Source organism: Pectinophora gossypiella, chromosome 6 (genome assembly GCF_024362695.1).
Source record: "Pectinophora gossypiella chromosome 6, ilPecGoss1.1, whole genome shotgun sequence".
Taxonomy (NCBI): Eukaryota; Metazoa; Arthropoda; class Insecta; order Lepidoptera; family Gelechiidae; genus Pectinophora; species Pectinophora gossypiella.
Genome location: NC_065409.1, coordinates 7,028,697 through 7,046,914, shown reverse-complemented (window position 1 = coordinate 7,046,914; position 18,218 = coordinate 7,028,697). Strand labels below are relative to the sequence as shown.

Here is an 18,218-nt window from a genome sequence, read left to right as displayed (position 1 = left end):
CCCGTCAATTCCCTCTACTTCTGGGGTACAAGCTACGGAGCGGACACAGAATCGTAGACCTATTGAGTGTTTCACCTGCGGTGGCAATCATAAAAGAATTCAGTGCGAGATAAAATGCGAGAATTGCGGGAAGAGGGGTCACACGGAAGCTGTCTGTTACAATAAAAAAAGGTCAGAACCTGAAAGGCATAAAGAAGGCACAAGATACTAAATGTTAATTAATTACACCCTCAAATTCTAAATATATATATATATATATATTTTTTTTTTTTTTTTGGCGCGCCCTTGCCGCGGTGGTGGGCGCCTCTTACTTCAGTAGGCCGGAGTGAGATGGTGGCTGAGTTCGAATAGGGACCCAGACCTACGGGGTATAACGTAGAACCCTTGCCCAGGGATACGGGTGAAGACCTCAACGGTTGCAGAGGCGAAGATGGGAGCCATCGGTACGGCAATGCAGGACGGAAGGGGCAAGTCACAGGGACTGTAACCTGGAACCTGACAGAGGGCAGCAGTAACTGTCAGTGCTATTCAAAGGCGGAGGACAGGAGTCCTAGTAGTGGCTTTGTAATAGACTACTCTGGGCGCCATCCCACTTGCGTCAGACAGAGTACTGCGGGGCGGAAGGCAAGAGGGAAACCACTGCCCTATTTTTCCCTAAAATAGTAGCATTAATGCTACACCGACAAGAGCGTGGCTCTTAAATTGATGATGATGATATTTTTTTTAAGCATGATGCATTTATAGACACTGGTAGTAGCGTTTTTTTTTTTCATATCGATATCTTTTACTTTACTTTGGTAGAGAAATTTGATTTAAAAATATTTTCAACATGCGGTACAAGGTTTTTCAAAAGATAATGCAAGAACGGTTACATTACAAGTCAAAATAAATGTAACAATCGATTGTGTAACTGTCCAAAATAGTGAGTTTTAGGTATGTGTAGGATGAACTACTTGGAGGTGAAATGCTGATAGTTACCGAACCGAAATAGTTGTAGGCGTTACCAAAATATCTGATAATAATGCACTCTCATATTGGTAACAAATTAAAGGTCGATTACGTATCAGAATTTGTGCAATTTTGCAAGCTTATTTCCGACTTAGATATTCAAATTGATGCAGGTAATGCATTATTACAGCCAAAGTGATTACAAAGATAAATATTCATCATCCGTTTAAACTCGAACTTTTGGCAATAGTAGTTTTACAAAAAGTTAAAAAAATAATAATTGTACTTGTTAGGAACTAAATTTAAAATTATAACGGACCGCAAGTCCGAAGATACGCTGTAACAAAACAATTAAAGCCAAACCCAAGGAGGTGCTGTTTGACTATAGACTCCGTACGGATAGTGATAAGTTAACTTCAGAGCCTAATAACGCGATTACTACAGGCGTTAAAAAATTACGCTATTGGGTTGACGAGAACATTAAAGTGAATGCGGAGCCACAGAAAAACAGGTTTGACAGTACTCGTATAAATGCCACACAATACCAAGACGGTGATTTGGTACATGTAATAATCGTAAACCGACCAAATGACGGCCGGAGTTAAACTTGTTGCCTACATATAAGGGGCCTTATAAGGGTATACAAGTCCTGGGCCATGACACATACTTGTGAACGTCCTGACAAACGCTACACAGGAACAGTTGTCGTGGAAAACATGACGCCGTGGTTTCGGTTAGACAACTGGAGTCAATTGTAAGCTCATGTTGGCAATTTTGGGTGATTGTTTACTAATAATATTGTTCATCTATATATTTATATGTACCTTCACGCACGCACACGCACCTCTCTCTCTCTCTCTCACTCTCTCTCTCTCTCTATCTCACACACACAAACACACGCACACGTATGCATACACAAATACACACACACACACAGACATACACATGTTGCAATCTAAACTCATGTTTACCAAACTCGAGATTGGTACAGGTTTACCTAAGTCTAAAGGTAAATTGCCTAAACCAATCAATCAGAATGTTGCCTAAGTCTAAAGGAACAAGACTGTTTTGATATTGCATGAGTATAGAATTGTAAATATCACACTCACACAAACACCAACACTCCACTCGTGGTTACCAAACAAAAAAATTGGTACGGGTTTACCTAAGCCTAAAGGTAAATTGCCTAAACCAATCAATCAGAATGTTGCCTAAGTCTAAAGGAACAAGACTGATTTGGTAGCGCATGAGTAGAGAATTGTATTATTACACTCACACAAACACCAACACTCCACTCATGGTTACCAAACAAAAAATTGGTACGGGTTTACCTAAGCCTAAAGGTAAATTGCCTAAACCAATCAATCAGAATGTTGCCTAAGTCTAAAGGAACAAGACTGATTTGGTAGCGCATGAGTGGAGAATTGAAATATCACACTCACACAAACACCAACACTCCACTCATGGTTACCAAAAAAAATAATTGGTACGGGTTTACCTAAGTCTAAAGGTAAATTGCCTAAACCAATCAGTCAGAATGTTGCCTAAGTATAAAGGAACAAGACTGATTTGGTAATACATGAGTAGAGAATTGTAATATCCACTCACACAAACACCAACACTTCACACATGGTTACCAAACCAACATAAATAGTGCGGGTTTACCTAAGTCTAAAGGTAAATTGCTTAAACCAATGTTACCTATGCCAAAAGGAACAGAAAGGAGTGAAGGAAATGTAAAGACGCTTAAGACTAAAGGGACGTAGATCAGATAGAATCTTAAATATGATCGGAAAATTAAATTATGTCACGATTGGCCGAACGGAATGCAACGGAACGCAATTAATTAATCTTTGAATGATTTTATGTTACAGTTATTTGAGCAGCGCCTGAGGGCATGCGCTTTGCAGAATGGCCGTGTTGGCAATTTCAAAAAAGGAACGTCACGTCACTTTTTAAGAGAAAAACGTTTTGGCGGGTGTTCCGGCTGGGACGACGAAGAAGAAAAAACAAGTGAAGACGATTATTGTGGAGAGAAGCAAAAACTGAAAGACGAGTTGCTGTATTCTTTTGTATAATATTTCTTATTATAATTTGTAGTACTTAATAATATTTGGTTTCCGTAATAAGAGTGATATTTGTGGTACTTAACATTTACTGATTAAAACTGGGTACCTATGTTACTAATATTTACGTTTTATTGTAGAGTTTGCTAACAATATTGTTTTCAAAATTAAGGCCGAAGCCAAGTCACAAAGCCATAAGTCAATAACAACTACAAGTACCTAATCAAGAAAGGCGAAGGGTAAAATCCAAGACTAAAACACTAAAACAAAACAACAAAACGTATGTCGGTATTGTCGGTTGACATCTGTCAACACAACATTGATTGAAACAAAAACAAAAGATACACAAAAGAAAAGAAAGTCAAAACGTAAAAAAGAACACAAATATATTCAAATTCAAGGTATTTCAAAGCAATAATCAAAAAGAAAGAAAGAATGTTTAGACAATCAAATATCTCCAAAAGTTGCTAAAACAAATTCATAGAGGGGCTTATAACAGTCCCTGTTTTTGAGAAGTTGCTGAAGGGAGAGCGGGATTTCTTCAGGTCGGTTCAGGAGGCGGTCTATGAGAAGCAATCTGGGAAGAGTGAAACTACTGCAATCAAAGAAAAGATGTTGCAAAGTCTGATCAGCAGAGTTACAGAAATTACAAGTAGGTGATGTGAGAATTTTGATTCTATTTAAGTGGGCATTAAAACGGCAATGTCCTAGTCTAAGACGACATATAATTGAATAAAATTTTCTACCGGGGTACAGAGTACCTTTTGTAAACCATGGTGTTGATAAACTATTATTAATTTCGGCATACCATTTGCCTTTAGTTTGAATAATTTCCTGCCATGTTTCATTAAATTCATTTTTCAACTTTGACCTGACAATAGCTACGATGTCAGAATCAGGAACTAAGACATTTTTAATGGGGTGAGACTGGGAACTATTTGTTATGGATCTGGCAAGAAAGTCTGCCTGCTCATTACCAACCACACCAATGTGTGACGGTGTCCAAGTCAATATTATATTTTTATTGTTTATTGACAGATTTTTATATTTTTCCCTTATGTCATAGATTATGTAGTTGGTATGACTAGTAAGGTTGGGATTATTAAGAGCTTGAAGAACACTCATACAATCTGAAACTATTAGCCACTTGTTGCCATCCTGAGACTCAATATAATCTAAAGCTATTAGAATAGCCAAACATTCAGCTGTATAGCTACTGACAAATGAAGGCAGTTTATACCCATGTCCCCCCTTAGCATGGGCATCATAAATTGCAGCAGAAACAGATTTGCTATTTTTGGCACCGTCAGTATAAACCTGATGATGATCAGACCAACCATTCGAAAAAGAATATACATCTTCCTTACATTTCAAAGATGAATTTATATCAATTTTCATTGGAAAGAATTTAGAATCAAAAGAGTTCTCATAGCAAGGCCATAAAGAACTTGAATACAAATTAAAATCTTTTTGTAAATTTATAATTTCAGGCAGAAGCTGCCCAAGGGAACCAAAATATGAACTACTAATTCTTGAGGAAGAAGACTGCAACTTCAGAAGCAAAGGATGATTTTTAATAGAAGAAATTTTCAATAGAAACTTAAAGATGAGATATTTGAACCTGCTTAACAAAGGAGGTACATTACATTCCACCTGCATCGATATGATGGGGGTGGAGCACATTGCACCAAGAATAAATGCATCTGAATCTTTTCTAATTTTTCAACAAATTTACTTACACTAGAAAAGCAAAAAAAAGCATATTCAAAATGACTCCTTACAATAGATTTATAAAGAATCAATAAAATTTTGGGATCTGCACCCCAATAGGTACCAGTTAAAGATTTTAATATATTACAGGATTTGGATGCACGAGTTGTTAAGCAATCGAGATATTTTTCAAACTTAAAATTATGCTGAAATAAAACACCCAAAAACTTAACTGTATTATCAACAGGCAGCAATCTATTATTATAATAAAGTTTAACACTTGACGTTTTAACCATTTTTTTAGAAAAGATAACTACTTTACTTTTGTCAGTGCTGATCTCTAAACCAAGACTTTCAAAATAAGTCTGCAAGTTTAAGAGAGCAGCATTAAGTTTCCCTAGAATATCAGGCAACTCAGTACCAGAACAATACACAGCCAAGTCATCAGCAAATTGTAAATTTTGAGTTTCACTGCCTAAAACTAAATTTAATTTATGAATATACAGTATGAACAACAATGGGCTTAAAATCCCACCTTGAGATACTCCTTTGAAGGAATTTCTAGGACCAATTAACTGATTATCATATTTAATAAAGATTTTTCGACCATGCAAGAAATTAAATATCCAATTAATTATTTTTCCAGACAACTGCAATGAAGACAGAACAGTTGTTAAAATATCCAAATTAACATTATTAAAAGCGACAAAAACATCGAAGAAAATACAACCCAAAATCTGATCACGAGACAGAGCATCACGGACATCCAGACAAAAGTGACTCAGGCTTTCCCGCGCCGACCGTCCTCGACGAAAGCCAAATTGATTTGCTGGTAAGATACTATTGCTTTCAATGAAGAATTCCAAACGCTGTTTAATCAGTTGTTCAGCTATTTTACCAACACAAGAACTTAGTGTTATAGGACGATATGAATCAGCATGGCTACTATCCTTGCCAGGTTTTAAAATAGGCACTATACAATCTGTCTTCCATTGTTCAGGGATTAAGCCGTTTTGCCACAGATAATTTAGTAAATTCAAGAATAATAACGTACTGGATGGATTTAGTAATTTAGGCATTTTGTATGACACCCAATCCAGGCCCCTTCGTCCACGTTCGTAACCAAAGTTTCATAACTAGTTACGAAAAAAGAATTTTCTTCGCTGTTTGATAACCAGTTATCAAAGAAGACTTTTTTTTCTATTTTCGTAATTAATTATCATTTCTAACCAGTTACGAAAAAGGACATTTTTTGTAACCGCCTAAAGTAGCTTTTACACCGACGAGGTGAGGCGAGATGCCGCCTCTGCACTCTTGATTTTATTCCCAACTGTTTGGCTTTTTTAAAAAGGCTGCGACATAAATGGTAAAAACACCCCTTTACTATCGTCTCTGGAAACATTTTACGAATAGCATTTATTGCTGCTTTCTCATAATCAAGCAACATCTTTGATGGACTCCATTTTGGAAATCGTGTCTTGATTATATCAAACAATATTTCATAAGTTTTTTGACATTTACCTTGGAGTAAGGCAAAAAATAATGGAACTACTTTTTTCGTGACAGCATTGTAACCGTGAATACTATATAATTGTTGGAAAGGTGGCGGACTTGCTTTGAAAGTGCCATCGAGTAAATAAATGTCAAAGTTTTGCAAAATGCCTTCAGTGTCAGGGGAACAGAAGATGAGAATTCTGATCCGGTCGTTATAATCGGCTAATAGGTATTTTTCGAACTTCTCAGGTACTACCACGTCTTTTGGCAGTTCGTAGTGTAGTTTAGGAACTTTCAATTGTTTATTTCTTGCATTGTATAAGCCACTTTTAACATTTTCAAATTTAGGCAGATCCGCAATCATATCCACACCATTATCCTTTAGTTCACATATTACTGCTTCAAATTGTTTTTGAACAGGCTCATAATTCTCGCAAATCTTTTTCTTTAACTGTACCATCTTCTCTAAAATTGTATATTTTGTCGTATTCGCTACACAGTCTGGGCTGTGAGGATTGCCCTTTATTTTAATGTTTTTACAACTTACTGTTAAACTTCCTTTGCACTTCTTGTTATTATTGCATTGCCAAAATGTATTACCGTTAACGTATTTTTTTCGCAAATGGTATTCACGGCCTTCAAAAATTAATTTTGTGCCTCCACGTTTAGTCGGCAAGAATTCCATCGTTAACGTTTCAATATAAAAATCAGTTTGCAGTAGGTATTAATAATTGTAATAACAGGAAACATTTATTATCAACTTATTGCATATCACCAAATAAGGAACATAGAATTGCACTTGAAACGCATATAATATTGATATATTTGTTTAATTGATTAGACAATGCAACAATAAAAAACAATTGAATATATTTTTTTCTTTTTTGCCTATATATGGCCAACTTATTGAGCAAATAGTTCCTATGCTATAGTAATATCAGAAAAAAGGTGATATATTATATTAATGTTTTTTGGCGCGATTTCAATCGCCTTCTCGCCTCACCTCGTCGGTGTAAAAGCTACTTTAGACGGTTACAAAAAAATCCTTTTTCGTAACTGGTTAAAATAATAATTAATTACGAAAATGGAAAAAGAGTCTTCTTTGATAACTGGTTATCAAACAGCGAAGAAAATTATGTTTTCATAACTAGTTATGAAACTTTGGTTACGAACGTGGACGAAGGGATCCAGGCCACATGCTGTATCCTTACGAGATCTTAAGGCTGATTTTAATTCTTCAATAGAAAAGACTGTTGCTAGAAAAGAATTCGTGGAACTTAATAATACACTTCTCATCAAAAAAATCGAAACACCTTGCAAGTTTACGTTTTGTCAGGATTATCAGAAAAATGTGTACATTTAGGAATAAATGTTAAATGTCGTTTAATAGTGAGTAATATGAGCTTATCAAATCTTAATGTTAATGTTCTAAATTTAAATGAATTTTTCATAGGTTTCGTATTTTGTTAAATGAGTCATTTTTATTCCGTATGGAGTATAAAGGAAATGGATAAAACAACACACGTAAATGAAAAGAAAAGCTACAAAACGTTTATTTAATAACTTGTATTCCCTCCCCGAGCTCTAACTACTGCTTCCATACGGTTCTTCATCGATCGGATGAGAGTCACGATCACATGCTGTGGCATATTGTCCCATTCCTCTTGGATAGCATCTTGCAGCTGGCTAAGTGTTTCTGGGGCAGGATCTCTTGCTCGAATTCGTCTCTTTAATTCATCCCACAGATGTTCAATGGGATTCATGTCCGGGCTTCTTGCTGGCCATTCCATAATAGAGATATCGACTTCGTTAAGATAATCTCGTACGACGCCCGCGGTGTGAGCCCTAGCATTGTCGTGCATGAATATGAAGCCGTTGCCAATAAAATGTGCATAGGGCATCACATGAGGCTCGAGACACTCTTCGACGTACCGATGACAGTTTAGTGCAGGCAGACGTGGCCCAGACACGAAAGCAAGCTCTGTCTTACCGTCGGCGCTGATTCCTCCCCAAACCGTCCACGAACCGCCACCATAGCTGACCTTTTCTTCAATGCAGCATTGTGCATAGCGTTCTCCGTCTCTTCTGTAGACCTTGTTCCTTCCGTCGTTACCATACAGCATAATTTTACACTCATCAGAAAAGAGAACTTTGCTCCACTGTAGGTATGACCAATTTAGGTGCTCACGTGCAAAGTTAAGGCGCGCTCTTCGATGGTCTGCAGTTAATTTCGGCCCATTTGCTGGCTTATGCGGTACCAGTCCACGATCCTTCAACCTTCTTCTAATTGTAGAGTCACTTACAGCCACCCTTCGTACAACACGAAGCCGCTGCTGCAGTTGAAAAGCGTTAAGGCGTCGATTTCTTAAAGAAGTTGTTACAATAAATCGATCATCTCGCTCAGAAGTGACCCGATTCCTGCCAGATCCTGAACGGCGCGTGAACAAACCAGTCTTCCGATAACGTTTATAGACTCTATGAACAGATGACAGGCTTAGATGCAGTCTTGCAGCCACAACACGCTGACTAAGGCCAGAATCCAGCAATGCCACAACTTGGGCGTCTTCTGTGGGCGAAGTATCCATACGTTTTAGAAAAAAAAACCTTTTTTCAGACGTCCCAAAGTCACAGTATTGAAATAAAAAACAAAAAGTTTAAGGATAGGCGCCAATTTTTAGTTTTTAAACGCTAAATGTACTCCAACCCTGAACACACATTTGTCTCAAAACAGTGATTCATTTCGTTTATAAGATAAACAAATGAAATTCTAATTTTGAATTTTGAATTTTCGCTTATTACTGTAATGGCCAAACTGCCAGCTATACATTTATGTATTTTTTTTCATCGTATGAATTCTTTTTTGTGTTAAATTCGGGCAGAAACAATGAAAACGGAAGTGTTTCGATTTTTTTGATGAGAAGTGTATATTAAAGTGATTATTGGCCCCGATTCCTGCAGACATCTCTTAATTTTACTTTAAGTTATACCTGTCATTTTCTTATCCGCCGAAAAGGAAAGGGACGGATGATTGACAGCTCTTAATTTTAGGAAGAATGAGTAAATAAATGAATAACCCGGGCGAATTTTTAGACGGTTGTTTTAGATTTGTGCTTAAAATTGATGTGTGTTCCATAAATTTTATGCTTGTCGATTACCCGTCCCTTTCCTTTTCGGCGGATAAGAAAATGACAGATATAACCTAAAATAAAATTAGATGGTGTTTACAGGAATTAGCACCATTGTCAGACAATTTTTCAGCTGTGTCAGGAGTATACTTAATGATAAAACGAACTTACCTGTATGTGAAGTTCTATCATAATTATGCGAGCTGCTCAATTCGAAGCGATTAATATTTAACTTGTAGTACTGTTTCGTTTTCACGGCTTTTTACACGAAATTTTAGAGACTAAAAATAGTAATATTCTAAAACAAATATTAAAAAAGAATTTATCTTGACTTCCTGTCAACACTCCTACAGAGGGCGCCAGCGGCCGCCATGTTACGTCATTTAGTTCAGAGCTTTCCTGAAAATCATGTTAGGATGATGGCTTGTCACAGATTTTCTCTGGATATATTATTGGGAGGGACCCAGGGCGGGTTATTATAATTAATCGCTTCGAATTGAGCAGCTCGCATAATTATGATAGAACTTCACATACAGGTAAGTTCGTTTTATCATTAATTATGCCTCGCTGCTCAATTCTCGCGATTAATATTTAACTTGTAGATGTTTAAAGACAACCAGAAAATATGTGACAAGACAAGAACTTAAATAGGGTGATTAGGCACATTGATATAAAGATAAAGATGCATTTAGAAACACACATATATTTTGAAAAGTATATCATACACAATATACTGTCAATATACATTCCAAATTATATAACTTAAATTTGCTATTAAGAATCGAGTATTGAATGAGCAAAACTATCTTGATAAGCAACAATATCCTTATTGTAAAACCTCGCAAATACTGACGAAGACACGCTCCACCCAGCAGTTCTGCGAATCACATCCAAACTTACTCCAGCTAATTTCGCTTTAGAAGTAGATGCATGGCGAGTGCTATGTGAGCCGAAGATAGTGGTATCGATACCGCTCCGGTGGAGCATGTCTTTTATCCAGTGACTCAGGGTTTGATTAGTCACTCTTGAGTGAGGTTTTCTATAACTAATGAAAAAATAATTACAATCAGTCTTTCTAATTGATTCAGTCTTATTTTTATAACAACATAAAGCACGAGCCGGACAAATTGCAGGTTTCTCATTAAAATATGGTAATTTTAACAATGGATTATAAGAATTTGGTCTAGAAGTTTTAGTGGCTTCAGAAATTTTTATAGTTATACAATTAGAATTATATAAAATATTATTTACTTGTATTTTTGATAATGTCTGAGCCCTTTGTGCAGTAATAAGTGCCAACAATGTAACCAATTTTTTAGATAGTAATTCAAGAGACAAATCATCATTAGGATACATATGTGCTAAATAATCTAAAACAATATCTATATCCCAAGTAAACTGATATTTTGGTTTAGGTGGACGACACCTAAATACACCTTTCATAAATCTTGCAATTCGATCGTCTGATGAGATATTTTTACCTAAAATAGTAGATAATGCTGATTTACAACAGTTTAAGCTACCATAATTGTAACCAGAGTTGTACAATTTTGTAAAAAAGAAAAGTATATTAGGAATTGAAGCATCTAAGTAATCAACATTTTGATTTTCACAAAACTTATACCATTCTTTAAGATAACAATCATATTGTTTTAAAGTATTAGGAGATAAGGAATCAATCATTATATCTAACGAAGAAGGAGGCACGCATCTTCTTAATAGAGCTTCCCTGATAAGACTGCGGCAACCAGGGTAAGGCTTTTTTGAAGCTTGTGATGCGATCTGGAATCATTGGAAATCAATAGGTCTTGATGTGGTTCAAAATAAATTACTTCAGATATGATTAATTTTTTAAACAATGGGAACCATGGTTGAGTGGGCCAACATGGGACTACAACAATTCCTATAGCTTGATCTGTAATAATTTTATTCAATGTTCTAAGGATGATTGCAAACGGCGGGAAGGCATAGAAGAAAAAATCAGACCAGTTTGTGGTAAAAGCATCAACACAAAATGCATATGGGTCTGCTCTCCAAGATATATATCTATCACATTTAGAATTTGCTCTAGTCGCGAACAGATCTATGTCAGGTGATCCAAATTTATCTAAAATTCTAGCAAAAGCGTATGGTGCCAGTTCCCACTCAGTATCGGTTTGCATTTTTCTTGACTCATAATCTGCAATATTATTCTCAGATGACTTTATGTAAGAGGCAAAGATAAATAATTTATTTTGTTCACAAAACTTCCATATCTCACGAGTTACTTTATTTAAATGCGGAAATTGAATACTGCCCATACGGTTTATACAAGCAATAGCCGTCGTATTATCTATACGCATAAGAATTTGGGCGTCATATAAATCCTTAGCAAAAACTTTTAATGCAAATAGAGCAGCTAATAACTCCAATATGTTAATATGGAATGATTTTTCTTCATCCGTCCAAAAACCGTTAGTATGTTGTTGGCCACAAACAGCCCCCCATCCCGTTGTAGATGCATCAGAGAATATTTCTATGATGTAGGATGTATTACGAATAGGACATACTGAAGTATTAATGTGATCATTCCACCAAACTAAGTCGTCACTCAGTATATTCTTGTCTAATGTCATAATATTTTCATAGTTTTGGCTACTATCCAAATTTAAAAATTTTTGTCTTTCAAATATTTTTGTATAACAATAGCCATATTCAATAGCCGGGCAAATAGATATTAACAACCCTATAAATTTAGCAAAATATCTTACTTTACATGTACACAAATCCCTAATATTATCAATTTCTTGTTTAATTCTATTTCTTTTCTCAGATGGAAGTTTTATGCAAAATTCTTTTGTATCTATTATAAAGCCTAAAAATTTGCAATGAGTTTTAGGTAAAATAGCACTTTTTTCATAATTAATAATAAACCCTAAATTGTTCAATAACATTATTGTGGAGTTAACATTAAGTTGACATTCAGAATACGACTTTGCTATTAATAAGGTATCATCTAAATAATTTGTAGATAGGAAGCCATGTAGGCGGAGGTGTTCTACTACAGGTTTCATAACTTTGGTAAAAACTAACGGCGCAGTATTCAAACCAAATGGTAAACAGTTAAATTCGTAACAAGTTTGTTGAAATTCAAACCTTAAATATTTTTTATATTCTGGATGTATGGGGATCAAAAAATATGCATCCTTTAAGTCCACAGATGCTAGAAAACATTGTGGAGTGACCAGCTTAATAGCTGTCCGTAGATCCTCCATTTTAAAGTGTGGGGGCTTAATAAACTTATTAAGGTTTTTTAGGTTAAGTATAAATCTGTCACTATGTTTCCGTTTTTTCCCCATTTCAGAGACACTTTTAGGGAAGATTTAACGGATTTTTCACAAAAAAAATGCGTTTATTTACTTTCAGTGTAGCTAGCGTGTGAACACGAAAACAGATAATGACGTAACATGGCGGCCGCTGGCGCCCTCTGTAGGAGTGTTGACAGGAAGTCAAGATAAATTCTTTTTTAATATTTGTTTTAGAATATTACTATTTTTAGTCTCTAAAATTTCGTGTAAAAAGCCGTGAAAACGAAACAGTACTACAAGTTAAATATTAAGGTGATGCGTTTCAGTCAGCTAGGTAACGCTGCGTCAGCAGATGGCGTTACTTCTGCAGTTTTCGTATTTTTTTTTCCATTTATTCGTTTAGTGTTGAGTTCTGACCCAGTGAAATGTTAGGTGGCGAAATCTTACATACATTATCTTTAAGTTAAGCTACAATTTTGAAGTATTTACTGCAGATATCATATTGAAACATAGCATCAAAAGTTGGTGTCATTTCAATTTGTGTACAAACACGAAGCTGTCACACACACATGCGAACTAGGTTAGCTATTAAAAGAGATGCATAATTTGAAGTCTACTTCTAACTTCTAAATGGCGCATTTGGTAAAGCAGTCGCCGCCATTCTTAAGTTTCACGGTCCAAACCCAAGTGCATGTTTTAATTGTTTTTACTTTTGTATTTTTTTTTACAATTGAATTTGGCGAACCCGTCTATTTGTTACGGAATTTTCAAAAAGTATCACTTTTACCAATAATATTATAATTATACAATAATGTACTTTGCACTAAAGTACCTTCCGTAATTTCCGTATTTTTTATTTTGTAAAATTCTAACAGGCATTAATCGCATCAGTGAACATGCGGCTAACTAAAAAACTACTGAACGGATTTTCATACGGTTTTCACTAATGAGTAGAGTGATTCATGGGCGTGCTTTAGGGTATATAATTTATACAAGTATTTTTTTTTTGTATAAAATGGTTCAAAAATGATGATGAATGTCAAACATAATTATCGTTACAAATATAGCCGACTTGGAGCTTTCGGCGAAAATGCTGCCTGAGCCCATTGAGATATAACAAAACAACGTATGGTTGAATTGTTCCTCTTTTGTAGGTCTACCGAAAAATCCACAATATGTCATGATAATTATATTGTAGAATTGTGTATATCTATTGTATGACTTTACAAATAACGATCACAGTACAGTAATAATAAGGTAGATTTTCCTAAATTGCGTCGGTTCAAACTTTGTCGCATCGCGTTTGAAAGATGTAATAGCGCTTCAGGACGTCCCGCAAGCACGGCGCTGATGTCGCAGTATCCGCATATAATTATTATGACTTGTCATTTAGTTCCAATAAAATCCACGGGACTTCATACGTATGTCAGTGACAGCTGGTGATAGCATGCGGGACACTTAGCAGCTAATCGAATTCTATGTTGTTTTCGCGCCCAGTCCAGACGACTTGCAGCGCATTTCTGGACTTATATTTACGCGTGGTGTTTATTGTTAGGTTAGTTAGTTCAGGTTAGGACGTCTTTTTTTAACGTCCTCGTTAAAAAAAGACGAGGCTGGGACGTATTGAAGTAGTATTTCCATATATATGCGGCCTGAAATGGGCTGTTTCGGGGACCTGAACTGGTTGCTGTCGAACTTATTATCACGTTTTCTTGATTAAAATTCATAAATAAGTCAAATAGAAAAAAGAAAAAAGATTTTCGTTAGTTTTAGATCTGTCATGATGTCTGTGATGTTTGTTTATTATACATAAGAATTTCAAAATTTATCTTATTTTTTTTTCCCAAAGGGCAAGGCAAAGGGAACTATGCCCATACAGCCATGTCTTGTGCTTTTTTTCTTGATGATGATTAATGAAATGATGAAACCTAAGCCCCCACCCTCGGAGCAGACTCCTACTCCGAACCCCAAACGAAGTAAGCGGCTTGTTGGCGCAAAGCGAAAATAGATAGGTACACTTTGTTTATTCAATATTCCGATTTAATAATACTATCGGGAATGTTTTCCGACTAACTTAATGTGATCATTAACCACAAAACACCACTTCGTATTGATTATTTAGATTATTCAATGAAGAAAGCAACCTTCCCGTTCCCGGTCCCACCAAAAAGTCCGCGGCAAAGAGAATATAAATAAATCTGTATGTTGGATGGAAAAACAATTAATTATAAATGACTACTATTTAGGCCGGCAAATGCAACAACTTTTTTTTTTATTTGGTTTTCCCCGAAGGGTAAGGCAAAGGGAACTATGCCCATACAGCCATTTCATTTTATGTATTGATTTTTTACTATAATATATGTCCTCTTTTAAAACACGGTACATACCCATTATTTAAAAATGTTTAAATAATATGCGTTAAAACAAAAATATTTTTCCAATATTCCTTTTCTCAGATTGTAGTATTTTTAGTTTTTTATTTATATTTATTCTCTTCATACAAAATCTCTTTATAAATTGTCACTGACATTCTATTACACTTGTCATGTAGTCAAAGCCTTTAGAGAAAAAAAAACTATCACGCACACAAACTAACATTGACACCTCTACACGCTCAGCAAATACACTGTAATCTGCACCACTACAAATGTAGAATTGATCAAAATTGAGGGTCTGAAATATGGTACTTCTCGTATTCGGACCCTAAATTTTTGTTAGTTAGCGAAAATAATACACCAAAATATTACTATTTATCGGTTTTATAACAATATTCCTCTATCCGTTTTCCTGTAGCACTGCATCAACTTTTGTATGGAAAACGAATCACCTTAATCGCGAGAATTGAGCAGCGAGGCATAATTGCGCAAAAACTGAAATACCCAGGCTTGACTAGAAAACTCACTGCGTGTTGAAAAGGTTTTATTAAATTTGCTAGTTTTAGACCAAATTAGTTTCATTGGTGTTAGTCTGGAAATAGATATACAAAAATTTTCCCATGACGATTTACGTTCCTGCTTTAATGTGCGTTTTTTAAGGGCTTGCGCTCGCTTGAAGTTGATAAAAGTATCGACACAAGGATTTAATTTAAATTCTAAATATGCATGTTTACAATTATTTACACTTTTAGTACATTTTTCGTTCCACCAGATTAGAGGGATTCGATTTTTAGTTCTATGTTTATTATTATGAGAAGTTGAGGGTGAAATAACTTTGCTAGTACTGCCAGACCTTGAACATACTACACATTCATTTATAGTAGAAATGATGATATTGCAGAAATTGTTACAGCTCTCAAACATCAATTCGAAATTCGGATAACAACTCATTTACACGTTTCTCATATAGCTCCCAATCTACCATTTTCAGGTTGGCGTGAGGCGGGATGTTCGCCGAAGAGTCTGTAGCAACTGAAGGAGAAGATGAAAAATGTGTGAAGACCATAAAGACTTGCGAGTACAATCAAGATGTTTGTCTGACTGAAATCAAATGGGGTAGCACGCCCTACTGGTCGCAAGGGGCTCAGAAACAGTACTATGTATCCAAGCGGTGTTCCAACAAGACTGAATGTGCACTAACGAGACAGCGTAACATGCCTTTGTGCACCCACATCTGGTATCAGGACTGGGTGTGCTCAGACTGTTGCCAAGGAGACCGTTGCAACTATTATATTATTGTAAGTATTATTGCTTTTCTATGGACAAGTGTCTTTTTTATACTTGACTTTGGCAGTAATGGTGCAAGAGGATCTGATGAGCGCTGCAGATAGCGCTATACTTGTTGCCATGTTTTGGGCTATTTAGTTTGCCATCAACACAATAAGAAGAAGGGGGGTTAAAATGGCCGCATCAAAGCAATTCATCTAAGAAAGCAATATTGCTATTTGACATTTGTTTGCATTGCGCACTTACTTTTACATGCGCGAATGTCAAATTGCAATATTGCTTTTTTAACTGAATTGCTTCGATGTTTCCTTTTTAGCCCCCCAGTTGCCATAAATCATGAAGTTGAAGTATTATTATTTTTGTAGCATATATTTGAATTATGGTTGCTTTCTAATGTATTTATTTGTTGGTCCTGGTTACTATTTACTGATGTAAGTGAGTAATTGTTACATGGGCCATGTCAGGGGCTTTTGCAGGCTCAATCATAACCCTGACACCAGGGTTGATGAGGCTGCTATTCCACCTCACAACCCACACAATAAAAAGAAGAATGTATTCATTCATCTTTGTTGAGTGTTTTTTAGATTTCTTTTTATTTGAGTTGTAGTGTGGTGTTAGGGTAGATTTATTTGCCTTTTGGTTAGATTAATAGATATCTTATAAAATTACCTATAAGCAATATTATAATTATAATAGTTAAAAACATTAATTTCTTATTTTCAGAGTGGCAGCATAACAGTGCAGTCTTCAGTGAGTTTGTTAATAGGATCAACATTACTCTTATCTTTAGTGTATAGAGCATAACAACACAAGTCACAAATCTTATAATAGAATGGTATAACAAACATGTCTTATACAACATACCTACAGAAAGTTGTTGATGGCACTTTATGTGAAGAATTAAAATCACAAGCAAACATCCATCCATCCTTTAGAGCTAAAGTATGCTCTGATTATTTTTAAGATATCTAATAGGACCTTACATATCAGGTACCTTTTTGATAATGGGTTATTTTCCTTGTATCAATTTTCTCTTTATATTATTTTTGGATTTGATTTAATGTATACTATTATTTTTGTAGAGAATATTGTACTTATATTTTATCTAGTGAACTTTAACATTTGCTTGCTTATCGTAAGAATACTTATGTTTAGGTGTAAATAATAACTGCTATTGCACATTACTAGATTATTCATGATTTTTTACGACACTTGGGTGGAACATACACATAAATCTTGATCAAGATCTATGATCACTTTATCAAGTTGTATGAGCCACCTAATCCAGATAGTAGTCACCTTCCGTCCAATTTTATTAAAAAATATTTAGTCTTTAGAATAGAATAATGAGTGGATAATCTAGATAACATACTGCCTTTGTTAGTGATAATTATATAAAAATATAATTATAATCATAACATAAACATAAACTGCCTAACTGCTGTATGTTATAATTATAATCATGACATGATATTATTTATATGCATATAAATTGATTTATATACAGAGTGTAATTTTACATAAACACATTGACTTGTCAATTGAGAATCTACATTATTTTTCATTAAATTTTCAATTTTCTATATTTATGTTTAGTTTTATTTAAGTGTTCAGTGGCCCTGATTCCTGCAGACACCGCCTAATTTTATTTTAAGTTATATCCGTCATTTTCATATCCGTCGAAAAGGAAAGGTATTTACAGAAATTAGCACCAGTGTTTAGTCAACATAATTAATGACTTTATGGCCGAAATGTGGACAAATGGAACTTGCTTGAAACCTAGATCGGCATGGTTCTATAAATTCAGATATGTAAGAATGTTACCTACTTAGTACATTCGGGTTTTTTATCACCCAGAACATTAGAAGTTAAGTAGGTACATTTCAGTCAAAAGCATAGATAGTATCGATACTATCGGTGCTTATC

At 35.2% G+C, this 18,218-nt stretch overlaps 1 protein-coding gene across 1 annotated transcript; it reads right to left on the bottom strand.

Annotated features, from left to right (window-relative positions):
• Positions 1-10,009: 10,009 nt before the first annotated feature.
• LOC126367268 (uncharacterized) lies at positions 10,010-12,797 on the bottom strand. The gene is made up of 2 exons (XM_050010698.1): positions 12,743-12,797; positions 10,010-11,125 (listed from the first exon to the last, which is right to left on the bottom strand). Exon 2 carries the CDS (start codon positions 11,024-11,026, stop codon positions 10,118-10,120), a length of 909 nt encoding a protein of 302 aa, XP_049866655.1. The 5' UTR covers positions 11,027-11,125; positions 12,743-12,797; the 3' UTR covers positions 10,010-10,117.
• Positions 12,798-18,218: the final 5,421 nt, after the last annotated feature.

What these genes read in the sequence shown, in the direction of transcription:
- LOC126367268 (XM_050010698.1), bottom strand. Translation starts at nt 11,026, where the DNA reads ATGATTGATTCCTTATCTCCTAATACTTTAAAACAATATGATTGTTAT.